Source organism: Oryza sativa, chromosome 12 (assembly GCF_034140825.1).
Source record: "Oryza sativa Japonica Group chromosome 12, ASM3414082v1".
Classification (NCBI taxonomy): Eukaryota; Viridiplantae; Streptophyta; class Magnoliopsida; order Poales; family Poaceae; genus Oryza; species Oryza sativa.
Genome location: NC_089046.1, coordinates 12,655,937 through 12,678,878, shown reverse-complemented (window position 1 = coordinate 12,678,878; position 22,942 = coordinate 12,655,937). Strand labels below are relative to the sequence as shown.

The following is a 22,942-nucleotide window of genomic DNA, read 5'->3' as shown; positions in this document are numbered from 1 at the left end:
TTAATTTCCCCGACTGGAGAAAGATTGAGCTACGTGTTGTGAATACATTTTTCTGCATCTCACAACGTGGCAGAATATGAGGCGCTTCTTCACGGACTACGGATTGCAATCTCTTTGGGAATTAGGCGTTTGATAGTTCATGGATATTCACAGTTGGTTGTTAATCAAGTTATGAAAGAGTGGTCCTGCCTTGACGACAACATGACCACTTATCGACAAGAGGTACGCAAGTTGGAGGATAAGTTCGATGGACTCGAACTCACCCATGTTCTTCGGCACAATAACGAAACAGCCGACAGATTAGCTAATTTTGGATCAAAACACGAAGCAGCTCCTTCCGACGTGTTCGTCGAACATCTTTATGAACCGACCATACCAAGAAAAGAAACGGTTGAGGCCACGGACGCTCAAGACATAGCTATGATTGAAGCCGACTGGAGAGAGCCCCTTATACAATTTCTGACCAAACAAGAACTCCCCCAAGATAAGGATGAAGCTGAGCGGATCTCCAGGCGTAGCAGGCTCTATATTATTCATGAGGCCGAGCAGTACAAGAAAAGTCCATCAGGAATCCTGCAACGCTGTGTGTCTTTGGAGGAAGGGAGACAATTGTTGAAGGATATACATTCTGGTATCTGTGGCAATCACGCTTCTGCACGGACCATTGTCGGCAAGGCTTACCGGCAAGGTTTTTTCTGGCCTACAGCTGTGTCCGATGCTGACAAGATTGTGCGGACATGTGAAGGTTGTCAATTTTTCGCTAGACAAACTCATCTGCCAGCCCAAGAGTTGCAAACCATCCCATTGTCCTGGCCGTTTGCGGTTTGGGGGCGTGACATGGTCGGCCCGTTTAAAAAGGCAGTCGGCGGTTATACTCATCTCTTTGTGGCTGTCGACAAATTCTCCAAGTGGATTGAAGCTAAACCGGTCATCACAATCACGGCAGACAAGGCTAGAGATTTCTTCATCAACATTGTGCGTCGGTTTGGGGTACCTAATCGGATCATCACTGATAATGGCACTCAATTCACTGGCGGAGTATTTAAAGACTTCTGTGAAGACTTCGACATTAAAATCTGTTACGCCTCCGTAGCGCACCCTATGAGCAATGGACAAGTCGAACGAGCCAATGGCATGGTACTCCAAGGAATAAAGGCACGAGTTTTCGACCGACTGAATCCCTATGCCGGCAAGTGGGTAGAACAGCTGCCATCTATACTTTGGTCCTTGTGTACCACTCTCAGTCGGGCCACGGGCCAGTCGCCTTTCTTCCTAGTTTATGGAGCAGAAGCAATGTTGCCTAGTGAGGTGGAATTTGAATCTTTACGTTTTCGCAACTTTCGCGAGGAGCGCTACGGAGAAGACCGAGTAGATGATCTAAACCAACTGGAAGAGGCCCGCGAAGCAGCCTTAATTCAGTCTGCCCGATACTTGCAAGGGTTGCGTCGTTATCATAATCGTAACGTTCGATCACGAGCCTTCTTAGTCGGCGACCTGGTTCTGAGAAAAATTCAAACTACACGAGATCGGCACAAGTTATCCCTCTTATGGGAAGGGTCATTTATAATCTCCGAAGTCACTCGGCCAGGTTCCTACCGACTCAAGTGTGAAGACGGTACTCCTATCGACAACTCCTGGAATATCAAACATCTTCGTCGTTTTTATGCTTAAGTATTACTCTTGTATTTCCCTATTTTGACTACTAACATCAAGTTTTTCCTTGAAGTTATCAGTCGGGGGCTACTATAATAATAATGGAGTGTGATTTTTATCAATTCAATTTGCTTACTTGATTTATCATTGCCTTGCTTGATTTTTTGGCTTAGTCAATGAGGACTGAAAGTTTTTTAATAACTTTTGCGGGTTTTAGGTTCAATAAGGTTTGACAAAAACTTTTAAGAAATCAGAAGCTAAGTTCGGAATATTGAGCACAACATAAATTCATCAGTATTGTACAAATTGTGCCTCCATCATCATCATCATCATCATCAGAATCATTGTCCTCATATCATATCAATCAGTATCAGTCTTTTCATCATCGGAATTATCAGATCCAATCGGCCGAAGGTCGTTTTCCTGGAATCTCTCGACTACATCAGCGGCTTTCTGTGCATCGTTGATGAGGTCGAGAGCAGCTTCTTCGCTTGTGCCATCTACGAAGCCATCGATGGCGTCAATATCGATCTTCGGGGTATAGAGACTTGGTCATCGCTAATGCCAGGCTCGCTCTCATATTTCCAGCCTCCTTGATATTCTTAAAATATGTATCCGGAGCAACTCTCAGCTTGTCGAAGATTTCGGAAGCATCGAATGTACTTGGACCATTGTTATTGAAGAACATGGCTTGGACGAGTGGGGTAGCAGTGTTGGCGACTTTATCCCTGGCCCCTTCAAGCCTTTTGATTTTGCTGACTAAGACATCGAATTGAGCCTGCGACTTGATTTTGCGGTCTGCATTAACAGATTCACTTCAACGATTAGGCGTAAAGAAGATAATGGCTTTTGAAGTATTGATTGCTGGTAACTTCAACGTCTTTCAAAGCCGAGTCCCTCTGTCTTGCCAGTTCTGCTTTGTCATTTTCCAGAGTCTGAATCTGCTTTTCCAGTTGAGATATCTTGGCAGCTTGCACTATATTGCCTCTGGTTAATCGATATTACAAAGATGGCAGCACAAGTAAGTTGGACAGAGTTTGTGTGTACCTTTTGACGAGACACTCAGTTCAAAGTTGGATTCCTGGAGTTCGGCAATCCGATCCCTCAGATCATGCTCAGTTTTCCTGGAAAGTTCTTTGGCTTCGTGCAGCTGGTCTCTAGTGGCCTCAAGGGTTTCGAGATGAGGAACTAATTTTTCTAGGGTCGCGGTTTCGCTTCATTCCTAAGATGGATTCTCTGCAAAAAAGTTTTACTGGCATTTGAGCTAAACAGCAAACAGGTTGAGGCTGTGCATGAAGAAACTTACGTTTACAATGTGGGTAGCCTGGTTGAGTGCCTTTTTCAGCAGGCATACTTCCTCATCTTCTTTTTGCTTATTGATCACAATTCCTTGAGGTTGCATATCGTCGTCCCACCACTTGACTAAAATGGGTGGAAGGGAATCCTCAGCTGATTGTATCCGGAGGACTTCTTCTTCGTTGCTGACCATCGGGCCTTAGGCATTTATGAAAAGAGATGAAACAACTGGAGAAAGTTTGTCGGGTCAAAATGATTTCAGATAATGTGTTTACCTGTGATGATTTCCGGTCGGGGACGAGTAGGCTCTTGTGCTTTTACAGGAGATCTAGATCCTGGGTCATTGCTGGCATCCTTTCCAAGAGGGCTGTTCGCTTGAGCTTCAACTTCAGGAATCTCTTCCAGTCGGGGGCTCCTGGTTAACTCCGACTCCAGCTTCGGCCGACTGGTTTCCAGTCGGGGGTTCGTTGCTGGGTTCTACATTGTCGGTTGCTGATTGATTGTCACTCGGGTGATCTTTGGCAGTCGGCCCGGTTTCCTTTGAAGGATCCGTCTCCGTGTTAGTCGGATCAGAGTCTTTTCCAGAAGGATCTATGTCAGATGGCTTCCTACGAGTTTGAGTTGTGCTATCAGTATTATTTTAATAATGAGTGAGCGTCAATACAAGGAAGATCGCCAAACGATTTGTACCTGGAAGACTTCCTGATTTTTGGCATGGGACGACTAGATGTTTTCTTCTTCGGATTGGCTTGCTTCGGTTGTTTACTGGTCGCCTCTTTATTCCCAGATTTTCCAGCATCATCGCCTTCATCATCACTCAGAACCAATTTTCTCTTGCGGGAATCTGACTGGCCAGCTGGTTTAGAGGTGTTTGGTTGAGCATCAGACCAGATTTTTGGTTCTCCACTCCCCTGACCGGTTTGCTGGCGAGGTGAGCGATTGGGGGATCCGACTTCATCAACACGAACTCCTGAGCATAATATTTCGAATTCTCAAATGGCTTAACAAGAGACAAGAGCATGCTTTGGAGAAAGGTTGAGGTGTTTGAATACATACCAGTGGAGGAGGATTGAAGGCGTTGTAGGACACCACAAGCAGCAAGTGCGAATAGCTGACTACGATAGCATTTGAGAAGATCTTGTACATTCTCTCCTTCATGACCTTAAAATCAAGAGAATCTGGATCTTCACGGTTTGGATCATGCTTGCCGTCAAATTCGAAGGCTGTACGAGATCTCTCTTTAATTGGAGCTAGCCAGCTCTTGATAAAATGCCGGGTGATCTGTTCTCCTTGTAGACCTTGCTCCTTTAGCTTTATCATACGGTCCATCAGGTCTAGCGCCTGAGCGGCTTCATCTCCAATCGGCAGTGAGTTCCAAGTGTCCTGATAAACTGGAGGGAGACAGAAGTACTCGGGGAGTGCATGCTCAGGGTTTTGTACATAGAACCAATTTGCATGACAGCCTTTGTTCGAAGTTTTGAAGGGCATGGAAAAGTATTTTTGGCCCAAAGTTCCCGTAAGTTGGAAACCAGCCCCCCCAACAACACATGGTCTACTCTTGTTCGGTTGGGGCTTGAGGAAGAAGATGCGGCGGAACAAGGCAAAATGCGGCCTGATGCCCAAAAAAGCCTCGCAGGCGTGAATAAAGTTGGCAATGTGAACTATGGAGTTCGGGTTTAAGTGATGCAGGCTAATCCCATAGAAATTCAGAATTCCCCGGAAGAATCTTGAGGTTGGAAGGGAAAATCCGCCATAGAAGAAATGAGAGAATACCATGACTTCATGCGTGTCAGGGGTCGGGAACGCTTCGCCGAATGCTGGGCGCCACCCAATGATTTCCTTCGCTGGAAGAACGCCGTGCACCACCATTTCCTTCAAGTTTTCCTCTGTTACATCGAAGGGTGCCCATTGGCTCTCGAAGCTTTCTCTCTCCTCCGCCATGGATGCGAATTGGGTGATGCGATTTGCTTTGGAAATGGCTGAGAGTGGATGAGGGATCGGTGCAGTGGTTGCGCGGAAGGTTTTTGCGGACTTTTGGAGGATGGATTGGAGCAGATTGCTGAACCCTAGCTTCGCCGGCGCAGTTTTGCACTGTAGCGAGAAATGGGGAAAGTGGCGAGAGTCTCGGCGGGGAAGACAAAGAGGCGTTTTATTTCTTTTTGGCGTTATTAGGGTATCAGAAGTACTAATGGGCTTGGGCCTAAAACAGTACTTCAGCCCAATTCTATTATCAGCATGGCCCGTTGTGATCCCTAGGGACTTAGGCATTTTTGCTTTAGCAATTTGTGCTCACAATGGTGTGGCCCAATGCTGTTAAAATCCTTTTTAATACAGTTAGATGATTCTTTGGAATCACTACGATGCGAACAAAAAGTTACTCAACAGAAAAGTGTTATACTATTTTTGTAAGCTTTTTTAGGCTGCAAAAGCTGTTTGGGTTGATTCGAGATGACTAGTTTTCTAACGGTCATTCTCTTGGCATGTTGTATGCTTATTTTGATTATGGTGAGGGTCATAGCCTAGGCTATTTAGACTCATTATTCTTATCATATTTGGTGGATCATCTTAAGAGTTTTTACGCCGATTCTTGTCAAATATGTTTATTTATGGACCTTTTGGAGTGTTTTTCACTCGGGTTTTTCTTTATGTCCTTTTGGTGTGTTAAAGCTAAAGTAGTCGGTTGGATGTTTTATTAAACGCCGCGTATGCTTTGCTATATGATGTTCGGTTGTAGAACCACTCGGTTCTTGACTATATGTTTAGTTTTTTAACTAACCATATAGTCGGGGGCTATACCTAATTAGGTGCATCTACTCGATGCACCCGGTTTTATTTCTTTTTCGCCCTTCACAGTCTTTGATTTTAGTACTCGGGAAGCCAGAGCAGAAGGAATTGAAGCACTCGGATTATTGCTTTATGTTCCAAGAGAAGGCTATTTCGTCGACTGTAAAGGTCTCGTGGGCTACTGTGGAGATTATGGATACCCCATATCTACACGGCATGTATAGTCCGACTGGGTATGGGGTACCAGATATAGATAGAATATCTTTAAGAGAACTCGGGTTAGGTTCTAAACTTGTATGTCAAGGAAATATCCGGGATCCTAGTCGGTTACGATTGTATTTTATCTGTAATCACATATTCCGTTAGGGATATGGATTTTATTTTGTAATACGGACCCCTTCCCTATATAAGGAGGGGTCCAGGTCCCTTTAGGGACATGATTTTCTCCCAGATCATACGATCAATAATACACTCGGCGGATCAATCCCCGGACAGGAGTAGGGTATTACTTCTTGATTAAGAAGGCCTGAACCTGTATAAAATTCCTTGTCCGTAAACCCATCCACTTTTCCAACTTGATAGCCACCTCCTTTTAGTATTGCCGAAATCTTGTTTCGACTTAGCTGAAGGGAATCGTTTTGCTATTTATTTTGTCTCAATTAAGTAGTGTTGGTGCGCGCGCTAGTTAGTACTCCCTCTGTCCAAAAAAAAAAGACAAACCCTGGTTTCCGTGTCCAACGTGACCGTCCGTCTTATTTAAAAAAATTATGAAAAAAATTAAAAAGATAAGTCACGCATAAAGTATTAATCATGTTTTATCATCTAACAACAATAAAAATACTAATTATAAAAAAATTTCTTATAAGACAGACAGTCAAACGTTGGCATGAAAATCCATGGTTTGCCTTTTTTTTTTTTTGGACGGAGGGAGTGCTACAAGTGATCCGACAACATTCCATTTCGTACATATCTATTTTGTTTGAAGGCTTCACGCACGTCCGGCTCTACTACCTAGCTCGCAGCTCAAATGATTAGTTGTTAGCTGTTCGGTCTACTGAAGCGAGGTGCCCTTCAGATTCCTCCAGGGAGCTAGCTACCAAAGGTCACGGAGCACCATACACTCGTCCAGCAGTTTTGGCGAAGAATAGTGGAGAGGAGCTAGTAAATTTTGACCATGAATACATCTAGGATTTCGACCATGAGTGCATATCTAGTATGTTTGAAGAGTGCAAAATTAGATGGGGGAGGCAGGTATGTTTTGGATGGTGTATAAGTCATGGAATTTGTGGGCTTTATGGATTTATCACTACCATTGGTATTCTCTTTGCATGCGCATAAAATAAAATGCATATTCAGCCTTCCTACACCTTCCCCCCTCGTTGTCGCCTAACATCAACTGGGTCCGACAATCTTAAGCTCGAAGTAACCATATCTAGCTTCCCACGCTTCTCCTCTCTCACGATCGATCATCCATATATTTGTGCTTAGAGCCACTATTTAGAGTTCAAGAAAAACGTACAGTAAAAGAAACCTTTTTGGTTTTTTTAACAAAACACACTGTTTAGTACTCCCTCCATCCTAAAATAAAAAGACATAACCACAAAACACATACTCACTCCATCCTAAAATATAAGAAATAACCACTTATAACACAAAGAACAAGAAACATTTAATCATTTTCTTGATTGGATCACCTTGATGCATACAAGTAATGCAATTGGAAGGTTTAATGATATAAGATTTAAAACAAATCAATTTTATAGACCTTTTCTCATCCGGACGAACATGACTCAAGCTGGTCATAGAACGTGAAGTTGATGATTGGACACTAATATCAACATCAAGGAATTAAGATGAGCTAACGAAATCAAATTAACCACGCATATACATCTGCGACAATGAAGCCCGAACAATCCGAATTTAACCCGATCCATAAACATATTGCAGGGAGCTAGGTGCCTAGCCATACCGATGCCGGAGCCTGACGGCCGGCCGGGCTAGTGCTGGCATTGGTAGATGTTCTGGCAGCCGTGGGAGTACGGGCCACCGGGCGCCGGGCAGTTGGGGTTGCACGCGGCTTTGTTCCCGTTGAGCGGGTCGTAGGCGAAGGCATGGAAGAACGCCAGCTGCAGCAGCAGGAGGAGGAAGACGACGACGATGCGGTGAGCTGCCGCGGCGGCTCCGGCGCTGGTTGTGCCTTGCTTCAGTACCATTGGTGCTAGCTAAGTAGCTAGTATCGATGGTAGCTTCGTCGTCGCAGCCTGAAAATTTTCTTTCGATTGCTAGAAGATTTGTGTCGTGAGATGAGACTCTGAAATGATGCTATATCTGTATGATGATTGCCCATACTGTGGCCATTATATATACATGCATACGGAATTACATATAAGTACTGGATGGGACTTCTGGCCTAACCAATGAAGTTTGGTGTTTAACAAATTGGTCTTTGCATGTTGTGTGCATAATTGAATTTGGATCGATCCTTTTATTGTACTAGTTGGCACCCCACGCATTGTCGTGGGTTTTGTAATTCTATTGTTAAACAAAATCGAAGTTTTAAATGGTTAGATGCAACTATATGTATATATAAAATACATGTAAGTGTGGCTTTATATACACTCTATGTTATTACAATAATTTATTTATCAAAGTGTATTGTTATAATATATGAATATTATTTTCATGTGCAATATGGGTATCGTTGTAGTCAGATAGTTTGCACCTCTCTACTTCACTCAAGCTTGCTCTGAAAATGGGTTTAGGTAATGATACCTAATAATTATATGCTATCTAGTCATGCATAATAAAATAAACTCACATTCTAAACAATAATTTAAGTTGTATTCGAAAAAAAAATTAGCTTTATCTTCCAGTACTTGGAAGGGAAAAATACAATGTTATATACAACATATGTAATAACGCTATATGCGACTATGAGGTCAAGCAAAGGGAAGTGAATGGATAGCTAATAAATGATTGAATTAGATGGATAAGTAGCTTCTCGATGAAACGGTTATTATTTTTTACTAATGTGATTTGATAGTTTAAAATTATTGATGATGTGACTTCTTGTATGTTTTGGTTTATTGTAAATGTTTCTTCGTGGGTACCGATTATATAGAAAAATGGAGTAAGATATGATGTAGCACTGAGTTTCATGGAATAGTGTTCGACAATAATATACCAATGATGAAATGTGACTCTTGTGATCATCAGTTAGGTATACTAATTTAATATTTGCTGCATTTCAGTTACCTGAATTGTTTTCGAGTTTAAATTTCTTGTTACCTTAAATTGCTACTTATTAAGACCAAAATTACGAGTGGGTCAAACAAATCTTTGACATCCAGAATCCCTATTAATCCGTTAGTGGTACTGTCAAATCGGTCAAATCGGTACCTGTAACAGACGCTGCTGCATATACGAGCTTGGACTCCCATAACCCAGCTGCCGTCTCAGAGCCATTCAAGAAATGATCCTACCAAATTAAGCCTTTGTAACCCATTAATTTTTTGAAGAAGTGGTAGGAGTAGCATATAATATTTTGTCCATATAAAACCGCTGGATGTTGAATTAGACAGCACAACGACGCAAATGACATGTTATTCTCTTATAACTAAATAGGTTCAACTTGCCAGCACCGACATTTTTATATGCCGAAGTTTGGACAAGATTAACTTTACCGGGAACTTGAACCATCAATCTCAAAGCAACATCCCATTCCATCTCACGCATGAAAATTATCAAGCTAAATTCCATCTCACGCATGAAAATTATCAAGCTAAATTAAAGATTGATAGCTGGGAAGTTCTCAGATGTAAAATTAAAGATTGATAGCTGGGAAGTTCTCAGATGTTCCAGACATGGTTCACATCAAACTCACTTAAACAGAACCAGTACAGAAACATACTAGGAATCACATGATTGAAGCCTATTCCTTGTAAGGACCAAACACATCAGAAAGCCTTCATTCATTCATCACAGGCTTGTTCTCACTGGCCTTGGGCCTCTGCTCCTTTGGCTTTTGCTCTTCCATTTTCCTGTCACCCAAAACCAATAATAAGTTGGAGAAACAGCACAATAGAGCAGTAGTGCATGAAGGTTATAGCTCATGTGCACAGCTTGGATGCATAGGTTTGACACAACTGACTATAAATTCGAAACCTTGAGGCAGACAAGAAAGATACAAAGTTACTGGTTTCACAGCAAAATTATCTAACTTGGGTAAAGCTTCACACCTCCACCCAACTGCTTACTTAGTTTCAAACTCGAGTACTTGTCACTAAAAGCATTGAAGGGACATTATTTTCTTTCTAAATTCAGGTTGTTATAACCAAAAGTATTCAACAAAACTTATTTCTTTAAACTGTACCTTGCTCTTACCAAATTAAGCCTAGGACATTTCATTTCATGAAACTAAAACGACTCCACTTAAAAGGGCATGCAACACAAGGATATCCTACCAGCTTGCCATATATACATTAAAAGAGAGTAAGAGACACTTATACAGTTATCACCTACTACTATAAAAAATAAGCAGATCATACGATTTACTTGGCAATTAGTCACTGTGCCTCTAACAGTGGAAATATAACAGAGTATTTGGCCATAGCTGGAAAAGCAAAGAAGACTCTAAGGTGGGCAAAACTGAGAAGTGGCAAAAGATGGAAGTGAATCTTACTTAGTGCCAACAGACAAATTTTCCCATTGAAAAAGAAAAGTAATAAACTTTTTACCCTGATTTAGAATGCAGCTATGATCACATGGCCATTTGAGAGTATGAAATAAGCTTTCAATCTTAACTCAGAACACCATATAGGATTATACAGACATTTACGAATAGCAGGTGGCAATAAATTTAGCTGCTAAGGTGCTTTTGTTAACATTTGTCAAATGTAAACAGGTTTGATTAACTACTGTTAATCATGACATAATGCAAGAATAAGTTGCTGCAAAGATAGAAGTCCATTTGTTCAATTTTCATTTCCACGCGCAGCGCTTGCTGAGGACTACTCCTTGGCACAGGACAAGCTTCAAGGAACAAAAACACTCTAATTTTCTGCTCTCATCTTACTTCGATAAGGCATTTTTTTCCTTAAATAAACACCGCACACAAGCAATTGCACTAAAAATGGCTCTGTCAGACCAAATGGCCGCCACATATATATTCCATCCGATTATACAGAACACAATAAGTGCTACTTCCTCCGTTTCACAATGTAAGTCATTCTAGTATTTCCCACATTCATATTGATGCTAATGAATCTAGATTGATTTATATGTCTAGATTCATTAGCATCAATATGAATGTGGGAAATGCTAGAATGACTTATATTGTGAAACGGAGGAAGTACTTATCGATATTTAGAACTTCTCACCAACCCTACTCTAAGGTCTAAAGCAGATACTGTTAGCCCAATGAATACTCCTTATCAATTTTTAGAACCTTGCTCACCAACCCTTACTCTATCAATCTAAACCAGATTAATCCAGACAGAAAAACTATCTGAAACAACAAGCTCTGTCTGTCCTTAGAAACTTTTAGGCAAGAACAAGGATTTGATCACAAACTGGTAACGCTACAGTGAATCCCCTCGACGAGAATACCACCGCAAATCGCGACGGCGGTAACCGATCCGGAGGGCTTTAACCGCGCCGGTTATCTCCAAACAAACGCGTCCCGACGAGTCGGAACCGAGCCATTCGGGAGGGGGAACAGATCGAGAAGGCGTGGGAGGAGGGAGGAGACTCGTTACCTCTTGTCGGAGGAGGCGCCGCCCTTCTGGCTGAGGAAGGAGCGGAAGAGAGGGGAGTTCACGTCGTAGATCATCTTCGCCTTTGCTGCCGCCGCCGCCGCCGCCGGGGCAAGAGTCGCTAGGGTTTCACGGGGTGTCCGGATACTGGGGTAGAAGGGTGGAGATTATAAGCACGGGATGCTGCTTTCTGTATAAGAGCGGCCCTGGGTGGGCCCATGTAGACCCGTACTCTGGCCCATCATGGCCTTAATGAGACTGACCAGAAATTACTACGGAGTTCGCTTTACAATACAAAAGTCAAACTTTTGAAATCTCTATCGCTGTGCCTGATTGAATGAGGTTAAAATTTTGAGAAGCTAGCTGGTGAGACTGATTTCTAGTTTATTTTTTAAATTTTACAACTATAGATTCTCAGAATCTGAGTAAAAAGCTTGACTGTTTGGGAAGCTTCTGGCAACTGCTAAAAGCTCCCCCAAACAGACCCTCTATCTCTCCTCTATCTCTATCTTTATTATATCTCTATCTCTATCTCTACTATTATAAAAATTAAAAATATTTTTACCGGTATTTTGGTACGTCATCTGTGTATGAGTCGATTTTTAAGTTCGTTTTTCGCCGGTATTTTGGTACGTCATCTGCGTATGAGTTGGTTTTTAAGTTCGTTTGCTTTTGAAAATACATATGCGTATTTTAGTCGATTTTTAAGATTGTTCACTTTTTGGTATTACAGAAGGAAGACGATTGGACTCCTAACAGCAGTTCATGATTATATATATATATATATATATATATATATATATATATATATATATATATATATATATATATATAGCAATAATAAGATTAAAATAGACTTCACCCGTTCCAAACTCAATTTCATTTAAGAGGAAAATTGTCACGCCCGGAATTTCTAAACGCTTACATATGCGTTAAACCCTCGTCCAGGAATCAGCCGAGGCACACAATAACAAATTAATAATAGAGTACTATCAAACAGATATTTAATATTCGCAAAATAAATAATTATTACAAAGGTGGATAGTTTCTCTCAAAAGAAAAATAAAATTCTATGCAGCGGAAATAAACAATAGACTAAACAGCTATGGGGACTCCACTCCACAAGCAACTCGACCCGAACAAAGCCTAATCCTCCTGATCATCACCTTCACTGAAGTACTCCTCCTCTGATGAATGAATATTGTAAGAATGAGCATATGACATACTCAATAAGCCACACAGCAAATATGCAAGTGCACAGGATAACAAAGGATGGCATAATAAAGCTCATTTGCATAAACGGCATTTAATAAACATTTGAGAGAATAGTAAAACAGTGGAGTAATTTAAGCAATATTAAATAAACACCATACAACACACCCGTGTTGCATAGGCCCAACCACATTTGAACAACCAACCCCGGTTGTACAAACCAAACCTCCATACCAGGAATATACCATTCCAAACCAGGAGTCAATTTAATAATCACAGTATTATCATTATTAATGAGTAATGTGAGACTAATCACGAAAAATATTGTTAGACCCACCCTTAACCACGGGCACGGCTATTCGAATAGTTCTACTTTGGCCAGAGATGTACCACTGTACCCACAAGACACAACTCCACAACATGTCACCATGCGCCTCAGGAATTCTTCTATGGCGGCGACCCACAATATTCTCGACATAGGATTCGGATACACAATGAAACCTCACAAACTAGATGAACAACACATTGCCCGTGCAACGCACCTTTTCACTACGGATTCACAAAACCACATGCTTTGATAGGTTGATCCACTTGACTACGCAAAAGTGGATCTATTGCCCCCTCAATTCCCTGCAAGGAAAAGCAAGAACAATCTATGGCAGAACTCCCAATTCATCTCTCTAGTTTGGCGGCAGCAACACAAAACCTAGGAGAAGAACAAGAGCAATCATGCTGCAATTTTCATTAGAATAAACATGGTCTGACCTTGGCGGGTCATGTACAAAGGCATATATAACCATTTCATGGATTAGAAACTAACTAGGAATCAAATACAACATAGTATGGAAACTTTTCTGCAACACCGTCAGTTTGTTTCGGCTCTTGCGGTGGAACCAAAAGGTTTTTGTTTCCGTGGGCCTCTCCATCACATGGGACATGACGTTAGCTTTCTAACAAGTGCTCGCACATCCAAAACGGACTCCAAACGAGAGAGAAACAAGCATTTTAGTCCAGGTATATCCAGGCGGCCCAAACCAAGTCCAAACTGAATCTTTTCTTCCTTATCTTCAAACTCCTCATTTCAGAAGGCTTCAATTCATGGGGAACTTGTAGATGGATTCCATCCCAACCCAAGATGGGCATTAGGATAGTAGAACTCCATCCAAGCATTTCGTGCAAGGCCCATGTTCAACATCAATAGAGCTGCTCGTGCATCAATCAGTCTGCTTGTGCAACATGCCTTCAACTTGCAATTGTTGGTGATAGAGAACTCTGAATGATGTGCCTCTACCTCCTTCTGAACCCACATGCACGCCAATGGTTCATATATCTCATGTCTGATAAAGTGACAAATATTATGTAGCATCAAGTTCTCATATATTTCTCGGATAGACTTATGGAGAAACGAGTTCACCTTATTTTCTAATCCGCATGCACAAGTAATCCCCGCCATTTATCTTTCACATATTGTATACTCTCCGTATATATCCGCAGCAACCCACAGGAAATCTAGTTCCTTATATGATTAGACGCAAAGAAAAAAACTATAACCTATAATTATCTGCTTTGGGTATTGCATCCAAGATTAGAATGGCCAGGAACAGCCATCACACCTACAATTCCAATCATTTCAAACTAGTACCTACACATTCCAGAACAAACTTTGTATGTGCAAGCTATAAGACTAAACTGACAATAAATCCAAATTGACTCCAAAGTGTCCATCCTCAAATTTATTTTTGATAATGATCTCCATGACAAACTTGATATGCGCTCCAAGATTCATAGAACCCTAAAAAGGCAGTCAATCTCAGACAAACAACCTTGAAATTTCTAACTTTCACTGGTGGAAAAACCATCTTTGGTCGGTGTAACGCCCCGATTTTCGTTCGGAATAAAAATCAATTAATAATGCATTTTCTAGAAATTAAATAAAAGTTAAATCAACTTAATCAAGTGAATTATTGGGAGAATTAAAATTTTCCCTTTAAAAATCATTGGCCGGGAATATTTTGTAATATTCTTTGTGCCCTAATGTACTCTCCGGAATTTTCCGTGAATTTTCGGAGCTCGAGAAATAGTTTTAATAGCACAAAGATCATTGCATCAATTAAAATAAAAAGAAAACAAATAAAATCCTCCTTCCTCTCTTTGGGCCATTTTCGGCCCAAATACCTCCCCCTCCTTCCTCTCCCGCGGCCCGCGCGCCTCCTCCCTCTCTCGGGCCGGCTCCCTTCTCCCCTGGCCCGCTCGCAAAAGTCTATTTTGCGTCCCTCCTTCTCTCCCTTCGCCGACAGGTGGGACCGGCGGTCCCACCCGTCAGCTCCTCCTCCTACCTCTCGCCGGCCAACCCCAACCGCCATTGCCGTCCACGTCGCCACAAAATCCAGTGCCCTCCCGCACCCGAGCTCGCATCCAACGACGTGGGCACGATCGCCTCCACGTCCTCCACCATTTTCCCCGCTCGTCCCACAAAAACCGGCGCCGGCCGAGCCGCCATCACCCCACGTCGGCATCCCACTTCCCCGGCGGTTGCCGCCCCGACTCCGCCTCTCCCGGGCTCGATTCGGCCTCCCCTCCCCTATAAAAACATTCCCCGCACCTCCCTCTCCCTTTTCCCCTCTCTCCCGAGCCCTCCCGTGCACGAAAACCACCCCGCCACCGTCGCACCTCCTGCCGCCGCTCGTCGGCGATCTCCAGCCGCGCGTCGCCGCTGCTCCCGCCGTCGCCGCGCCTCACCACGTGTGCCATCAGCTTCGCCATCCCGCGCCGCATGCCGGCCTCCACTCGGTTTCCTTCAACCGCCATCGGAACCACCTCCCCACCGTGTAACCTCTCTCCGCCGCTTGCCGCCGAACTCCGGCCGCCTCTCCTCGCCACGCTAGCCACCGCCAAGCCGCGCCACCGCCACAGTCGGCTTCGCCGCTCCAAGCCGAGCACCAGCCACCGCCTCGTTCCTCTAATCCACCACCGAGCCGCCCTCCCCACTACCAACCAGAGCCACCGTCGCCATTTCCGCCTCCGGCCGCGCCGCACCGCCTCTTCAGTCCGCCCCGTGTTGTGCCGTCGCCCTCTGCGGTACCGCAGCCATCATTCGTGGCTCAGCAATCCCTCCGTGTTCGCCGGTCGTCGCCGGACTCATCTCCCCGTGCCTCCCGGTGAGCTCCGTCGTCATTTCGGTCGGCGTTTCCCGCCACACTGCAACTCCCTACCCTCTCCTAACCTCTTCATTTCCTTCCCTAGGTCCCTCCAACCATCGGCCGCCGGTTCCTGCTCACGGAACGCCGCCGAACCGCCGTCGCCGTTGCCTCCCCGAGGAGCGCCGCCGCCTCTTCCCGCCGCCGGCGACCTCCCGCTCTGCCTCGTTGGCCCGCATGCTCAGTGAGCCCCTCCTCCCGCTCCCCTTCCCTTTCGCGTGCATCGCCACTGCCCGTGAGCGCCGCCGTCTTCCGGCTGCTCGCCGCCGTTCGGCGCCGCCGGCTGCTGCCTCCAGAGGCCGCACGCTGCCCAGCACCATGGCTCGGCCGTGTCCATGCCCCAGCCGTGCCGCCTCGTGGCCGTCCGATCGGCTTTGGGCCGATCCGGGCCGTCGGTTCCCGTGGACCGGCGGTGGACCGCCTCGGTGGTCCCTGTCCACGGTGGACCGGCGCTCTTATGCCGCTGACCGGTGGGCCCCGCATGTCGGCGCCGGCCGCCCCTTTGCTGACGTCAGCGAGGACCATTTCCTTTGTAAAAATAAATAATAATTGCGCAATAAATCGAGTTTAATTCTAGAAATTCATTTAAACGGCTCAAAACTTCTAAAATTCATATCTAATTCATTCGAACTCCGAATTGAGCCATTCAACTTGAAAAATTCATCTAAAATTGAGCTCTACATGTTTGTTTAGTTTTTATGTACTGTTTCCTTGGTTTTTATTAGAGTTTTTCCTCGTTTTGCGTGCCAGCGTGTAGAATCCGTCGTTTCGGAAGTCCGCGGTTGCGAGGAAAAGAGTTCGGAAGATCAAAGTGAAGAAGCAAGGCAAGTCACACATTCCCCTTGAGCATGTTGATCCCAATTTATAAATATTTTACCGTTTACAAATAAATATGCATGTTTTGCTAATTACATTGGATCCGGGTATTACCTATCTGCTCGCTTGTGCCATGTTTACTTGATATCTGTTCCTTGTCAACCTTGGGTAATGAATCGACTAGCTCATGTTACTTATGTGACCTAGCTAGAACTGTATGCTTAGCCATGCTTAATCACCACTAGCTCAGTTGATGGGGTAATTACAGTATTAGACCTTTTTAGTATCAGAGTGAGCTGCGTGCTCGAGACATCTGGCCATGCTTCATGGTCGTAATTATCCAACTAAAATATGACTGAATGGTGGGCTGTGGGTGCATGATTTTGCTAGTCGCACCCATGGCAATTAAGGACCGGTTCGCGGGATGCCCTGGAAGAACTTATCGTACTTACCACAAGCCAGCGTGGGCAACGGCTGGGCTTGTAGTGTAGCTTTCCTCTAGCTGACGCATCCAGGCAAGGGTGGGCGTGATGGAGCGGGGCGGGCCCTGCGACGGCCTCTGTCGCTTCCGGATTCACCTAGGCACGAGAGGGGACTGCCCGTTACCTGCTGGGGACGGGGGTGAAACCTGAGGTGTGGTGTGCTTGGCTAGAGGGGGTTATGCGAAGGGTCCTGTCACGGCCTCTTTCCGGTATGTCGTGGTGGCATGTCGGCGCACGGAAACGTGTCGTGGGGCTGTGTCTTGTGGGTACAGTTGTACACCTCTGATCAGAGTAAAACTATTCGAATAGCCGTGCCCGCGGTTATGGGCGGTCGACCAGATTCACCGTGATTAGTCCCATCTTAATAAATCAACCCAATGCACTGTAGTCCAGGTGGGTTGGTTGGGCCTGTTCAACGTGGTGTAGCGTTGATCAGTGGAGATTTAATGTTACTTTAATTACTCACAGTTTTACTGTTTTGCTCAATGAAATGTTTTACAACTGCCTTTATGCAAATAGCCACAAACCCCTCCTTGTATCCCCTTGCACGTCTGCATCGTTGGTGTGGCTTGCTGAGTACGGTGGTTGTACTCAGTCTTGCTATTATTTCCCCCTTTTCAGAAGTGTAGTGCTTCTGAGCTGAAGATGGAATTAGAGGACCAAGGCTCAGACCCCAGTTGAGTTTTGCCTGTGGAGTGGAGCTGAAGCCCCGCTAGGATCGCCTTTTTCCGCTGCTGCTGCTTTCGTTTCGGTGCGAGGACTAAGTGCCTCTTTTGTAAGTATTTTACGCTTTATTTACGTTTGGAACTGTTTATTACTTGTCGTTTTGTGTACCCTGGCTGGTCCTGGACAGGGATTTAATGCACAAAATAGTCTGGAAATTTAGGCTAAATTTCTGGGCGTGACAGTCGGTCGACTAGATTTTACAATAGTCCCAGTTGTATTAAAAACCAGGACTAAAAATATCTTTAGTCCCGGTTTAAAGATCTATTTGTAGTCCCGGTTGATAAAACAACCAGGAAAAAAGATCGCCATACGCTTTACTCCCGGTTGGTGTTACCAACCGGGACTAAAGATCTATTTATAGTCCCGGTTGGTAAAACCAACCGGGAAAAAAGATCGACGCGGAGATCGGAGAGGTGTGCGCGATCAGATCGAGGTATCTCCTCCTCTCCTCAACCTTATCTCCTCCTCTCATTTTTAACTCCTCTGCTCAACCTTATCTATTCTTCTTCTTATCTCTATTCCTCTCCTTCTCCTCTCTACTGCCAGGCCGGCGCGAAGGCGGTGGGGTGTGGAGGGCCGGCCGGCGCGGGGGCGGCGCGGAGTGCGGTGAGGCGGCGGGGTGCGGAGGGCTGGCCAGCCGGCCGGCGCGGCGGCGGCGCGCGGCAAGGCAGCGGCTTTCTCTTTTTTTTTTGAGAATCTGAGATTGTTGTGTAATGTATTTGATTGGATGTGAGATTGTTGTGTGATGTATTTGATTTGTGTGTGATGTGAATATGTGATGAATTTTGTAGAAGTTGCGATGTAATTTTTTTAAAGATTTTGTGATGTATTTGAGTATTTGAGATGATCGATTTGTGGATTTGGAGGCAATTTGAGGATGATTGATTTGGGATTTTGGGGACGGGATGGGGTGAAATCAATATATTTAAAAATAATAAAGAAAAGAAAAAAATAAAGAGGAACCGGTAAGAGCAACCGGATTAGCCTCTTTAGTCCCGGTTGGTAACACACCAACCGGGACTAAAGATGCTTTATCTTTAGTCCTAAAAATGGATTTTTACTCCCAGTTTTTCCCGGATTCGTAGTCCCGGTTGGAAAACCAGGACTACAGGGGGTTACGAACCGGGAGTAATAACCCTTTCTCCACCAGTGTTTCTATACACGTATGAATAGAAACAATCCAAAATATAATACTAATACTCACCACTTTCAATCAATCGATTTCTGCACCTTCTCCTAGTAACATGAAGAACTCACATGACTGCTAATAATTGTCATAGGTAGTGGACCGAGAGGATGAGGTCATAAGGATAGGGATAGAGATAGAGTTGGTTGGATAAGATTAGACTGAGTCCTCCCCTCTGTTTATATAAGGACATATTGTATCATTATTCTAATTAGTCACTGAATCAGAATTAGTCTTTCCCAACCTAAGTTCCCCTCTCATCCCTAGCAGCCGTCGCCGCCCGGCTATCCTCCCGGCGGTGTTTACCCCCTATGAACACTAACCCATAACAACTTGGTATCAGAGCCATGGCTAGTGAAGACATGATCGAAGATCCTGGAGACACCTGCATCCGGGTCCTCAAAAGGATGCAGGCTGATCTAGTGATACTAGTAGCCTCAAGAAAGGCAGAGAAAGCGCCAAACGGGAAGGAAGAGAGCCACACCGAGCAAAAGGTGGTCATGGGCTCCCTACCCGTGACACCCTCATCTCTTCCCTCGCTGCTGGAGATCGTCTACTTGAGGAAGGAGACGGCAGTGGCGCATCTAGCACAACTGTCACCATTGGAGGCCATCACGCAACACCGTCGACCACCATCCTTGTGACGACCTCGGCGTGTCTTCAAAAGGCATAGTGGCGGACCCAGAAAAATTACACTGGGTGTGCCCATTCTAACGATCACTTCACTATATATATATTTTTTCAAAAGAAAACACCTATTTCTGATGGAAGAATTTTGGCAAATTTTGGTCGGATTTTTCAATATAATATTCAAATGTGGTCCATAATTCATGAAAAATCTATAAAATTCATAACAATCAATTCCATAACCTAATCTATTTAGCTGTTCTTCTTTCCCCCCCCCCCACCTTTTCTCTTCATCTAGTCCTTTCCTCTTCCTCTTATTTGATTTCTTGACGATTACAAGATTAAGACAAATCGTGCTCATTGTTATATTCTATTTTTTGAGAGGATTTCATTTTTATATCCTTTTGATTGCATACTACATCCTAGTGTTTTTCTTAAAAAAAAAAAAGGTATGCCGGTGCCAACCAGCACACACCCTAGGTCCACCCCTGAAAAGGCACATTAGGAGCAAGTCGGGACGGAGGGTGAGCTCCCAGCTACAGCCGAAGGAGAAGGAAGCAGTACGTTCCCCCTGCGACGTCATCCTCCAGTGCACGACGGTGGGATATTCCGCTGCGGACAAGGCCGCTCCTAGGAGACCCACAACATCGCTGCTCGCCCTGGCAACGGCGGCGTCGTCGCCGTCCTCAGCGGAAGTGACAACCTCGACTGTCCCAGCGACTTCCGGAGGAAGCGGCGTGGTACGCAAAAGAGACAGCACGGTGGGAACGACGCAAGGCGGGGAGGCAGCACGATTTTCGGGAGAAGCAGTTTTTCGCTCTCTGACGGCGACACAATTTCAGAAGGCGGAGCATTGCGCGGAGGCGTGGGGGCGGCACGGCAGTTGCGCGGGCCACGTCCACTCGCGGCAAAAGCGTGGCTCCAACTCCTGGCAACGTCGTGTGCAGTGGATAAGGATCCACGTCCCTGGTTGGATGAGAAGATGGGTCAAGCCAAATTGGTGGCTCTTGGGCCTGTAGGCTGGTCCATCAATTACAAGTTTAGAACACAAACGGGCCTTCAACCATGCCTTGGGCTAGGTTGTTGTGCCAGCTAGGTGGAGCTGATTTGACCGTGTCATCTGTTAACTACTTTGGGAAACAGATCAGATATGCAACCATACTTGCAATTATACTTTCTAAGCTTTCGGATGGGGTCCACCTGCACATGATGGCGGCGAGATAGCATGGTGGTGCATCATAATCTTAGATCTATTTTTTTAGTTATAACTAGCAAAATACCGGTGCGTTGCAACGAAAAGCGTACATATCAGAAAAATATACAATTAATTAAAATACAAATAAGTAGGTATGTGTATAATTAAATAAATTTACAAGTAAAGCAAGTGTGAGAAATAAAATGACATAGTCAAATTTAATTTTATTAAATTCTCCATGCTTAGTTACGCTCTTTGGAATTTTATTGGAATTTTCAGAGCTTAATTGCTAGTTTTAATAATAGAAACATCATTTAATAATTATTTAATTGGAAAAAGAAAGAAAATCCTTCTTTTAGGTTTGCTTAGAAATAAACACATTCAATAACTATAAATGTAAATGCATCTGAAAAATTGAAGCACTAAAAATGAACTTATTCTCTTTTTTTCGGCCTGAGAGACCTCAAATAGACTTATTTCCGGCCCTTGCCGGTAGGCCCACGGCCTTTTGCGCACGCACGGGCGCACTTCCCCTCCCCAGGCCACAACCTGGGCTTGGGCCGAAAAAGTGACCTCACTCTCGATCCCTCTTGGGCCGATTTCGACCCGGCCGACGCCGGCCGTCCGATCTCTAGGGTTTTGATCGGACAGCCGAGCGTCGATATCGGCGAAACAAAACCCCCTCCCTCTCCTCAGCCGCCGAAACTCTAGCCCATTTCCTTCCCTCCATCTCTCTCTTCGCCGCCCTCCCCTCTGCGCCCCCGAGCGGCGGCTACGGCGCCCCGCGAGCGGCGGCGGCGGCGGCGCCCTCCCCCACCACCGGCGGCGGATCTAGCGGGAGGGGCCCCCACCATCGACGGCGGCGGCAATCCTCCTCCCGAGAGCGGCGACGCCCTCCCCCACCACCGACGGCTGCGGCGGCGGCACCCTCCCCCACCACCGGTGGCGGATCTAGCGGGAGGGGAGACGGCGGCAACGCTCTCCCCTCCACCGGATCCAGTAGGAGGGGAGCCGCCGCCGGCCAGCCGTCCCTGCGGCAGCGACAGTGACGGCGGCGGCGGCGACCCCCTTTTTGGTTTTTGGTTTTTGATTTGGATATATATGTGTACATGCTTCATGCTTTCTCCGATTTTATGTGTGATTGAACTCTGATTTTGATGTTTTTTTTTTGGGGGATGGGGGGGGGGTTGATTGGATTCCAATTGGGATTTTGGGGAGGGGGGGTGCGACGGACGAAAAATTCTACGCATGGACGAGGTGACGAAGGGAAAAATACGAATCTTTTAATTAGTTAAGATTGTGTCGACAACCGAAATACAAAAGGCTTAAGTCATGTTAGGTGTTATTTAGGAAGTCGTTTGGGTCAGCTAAGTTATGCTACAGCTTGAGGGCGAGCTGCTCAAAAGGAGGAATGTAGTGCCATAGGTAGTGGGCCGAGGGATCGAGGTCATAGGGATATGGATAGTGTTGGTTGGATATGATTAGACTGAGTCCTCCCTACCATCTATATAAGGATGGATTGTATAGTAATTCTAATTAAGCAATGAATAAGAATTAGTCTTTTCCAACCTAAATCCCCCTATCATCCCTAGTAGGCGTCGCCGCCCGGCTATCCTCCCAGCAATGTGTACCCTTAGGAACACGTTAACCATAAACAATGGCCATTTCTGTGATTCCCAAAAGAAGATTCAGAGTCCAAATGCCTACAGCATATCAACGTTGATCACCCAAATCATACTCCGTGCAAACCAGTAATAATATAAATTATGGCAAAGGTTAGTAACCTAAAAACTACAACAATTTTGTCTTCAGGATGTAATTAATCCTTCAAAAGTGCTAAACTATAGAAAATCACAAACAATATCCAATAGTTTACGCCATTTTTCTCCATACTAGTGAGCGTGCACGTGCAAGGAACGTCGATATATATACTAAGAGAAGTATATTGGAGAACAACACATCCATTGTTGATGCACAGCGAGATATATTGATACATTGTAGTTCACATGCACCGA

The 22,942-nt window shown here is 44.8% G+C and overlaps 1 protein-coding gene across 1 annotated transcript; it reads right to left on the bottom strand.

Moving 5' to 3' along the window:
- Positions 1–9,530: 9,530 nt before the first annotated feature.
- LOC4352045 (wound-induced basic protein) lies at positions 9,531–11,628 on the bottom strand. Its single transcript, XM_015762780.2, has 2 exons — positions 11,490–11,628; positions 9,531–9,773 (listed from the first exon to the last, which is right to left on the bottom strand). The coding sequence occupies exons 1-2, from the start codon at positions 11,561–11,563 to the stop codon at positions 9,701–9,703; spliced, it is 147 nt and encodes a 48-aa protein (XP_015618266.1). The 5' UTR covers positions 11,564–11,628; the 3' UTR covers positions 9,531–9,700.
- Positions 11,629–22,942: the final 11,314 nt, after the last annotated feature.

What these genes read in the sequence shown, in the direction of transcription:
- LOC4352045 (XM_015762780.2), bottom strand. Translation starts at nt 11,563, where the DNA reads ATGATCTACGACGTGAACTCCCCTCTCTTCCGCTCCTTCCTCAGCCAG. An exon ending in GGCGCCTCCTCCGACAAGAG is followed by an intron (nt 9,774 to 11,489) that starts GTAACGAGTCTC and finishes TTTGGGTGACAG; the next exon opens with GAAAATGGAAGAGCAAAAGC.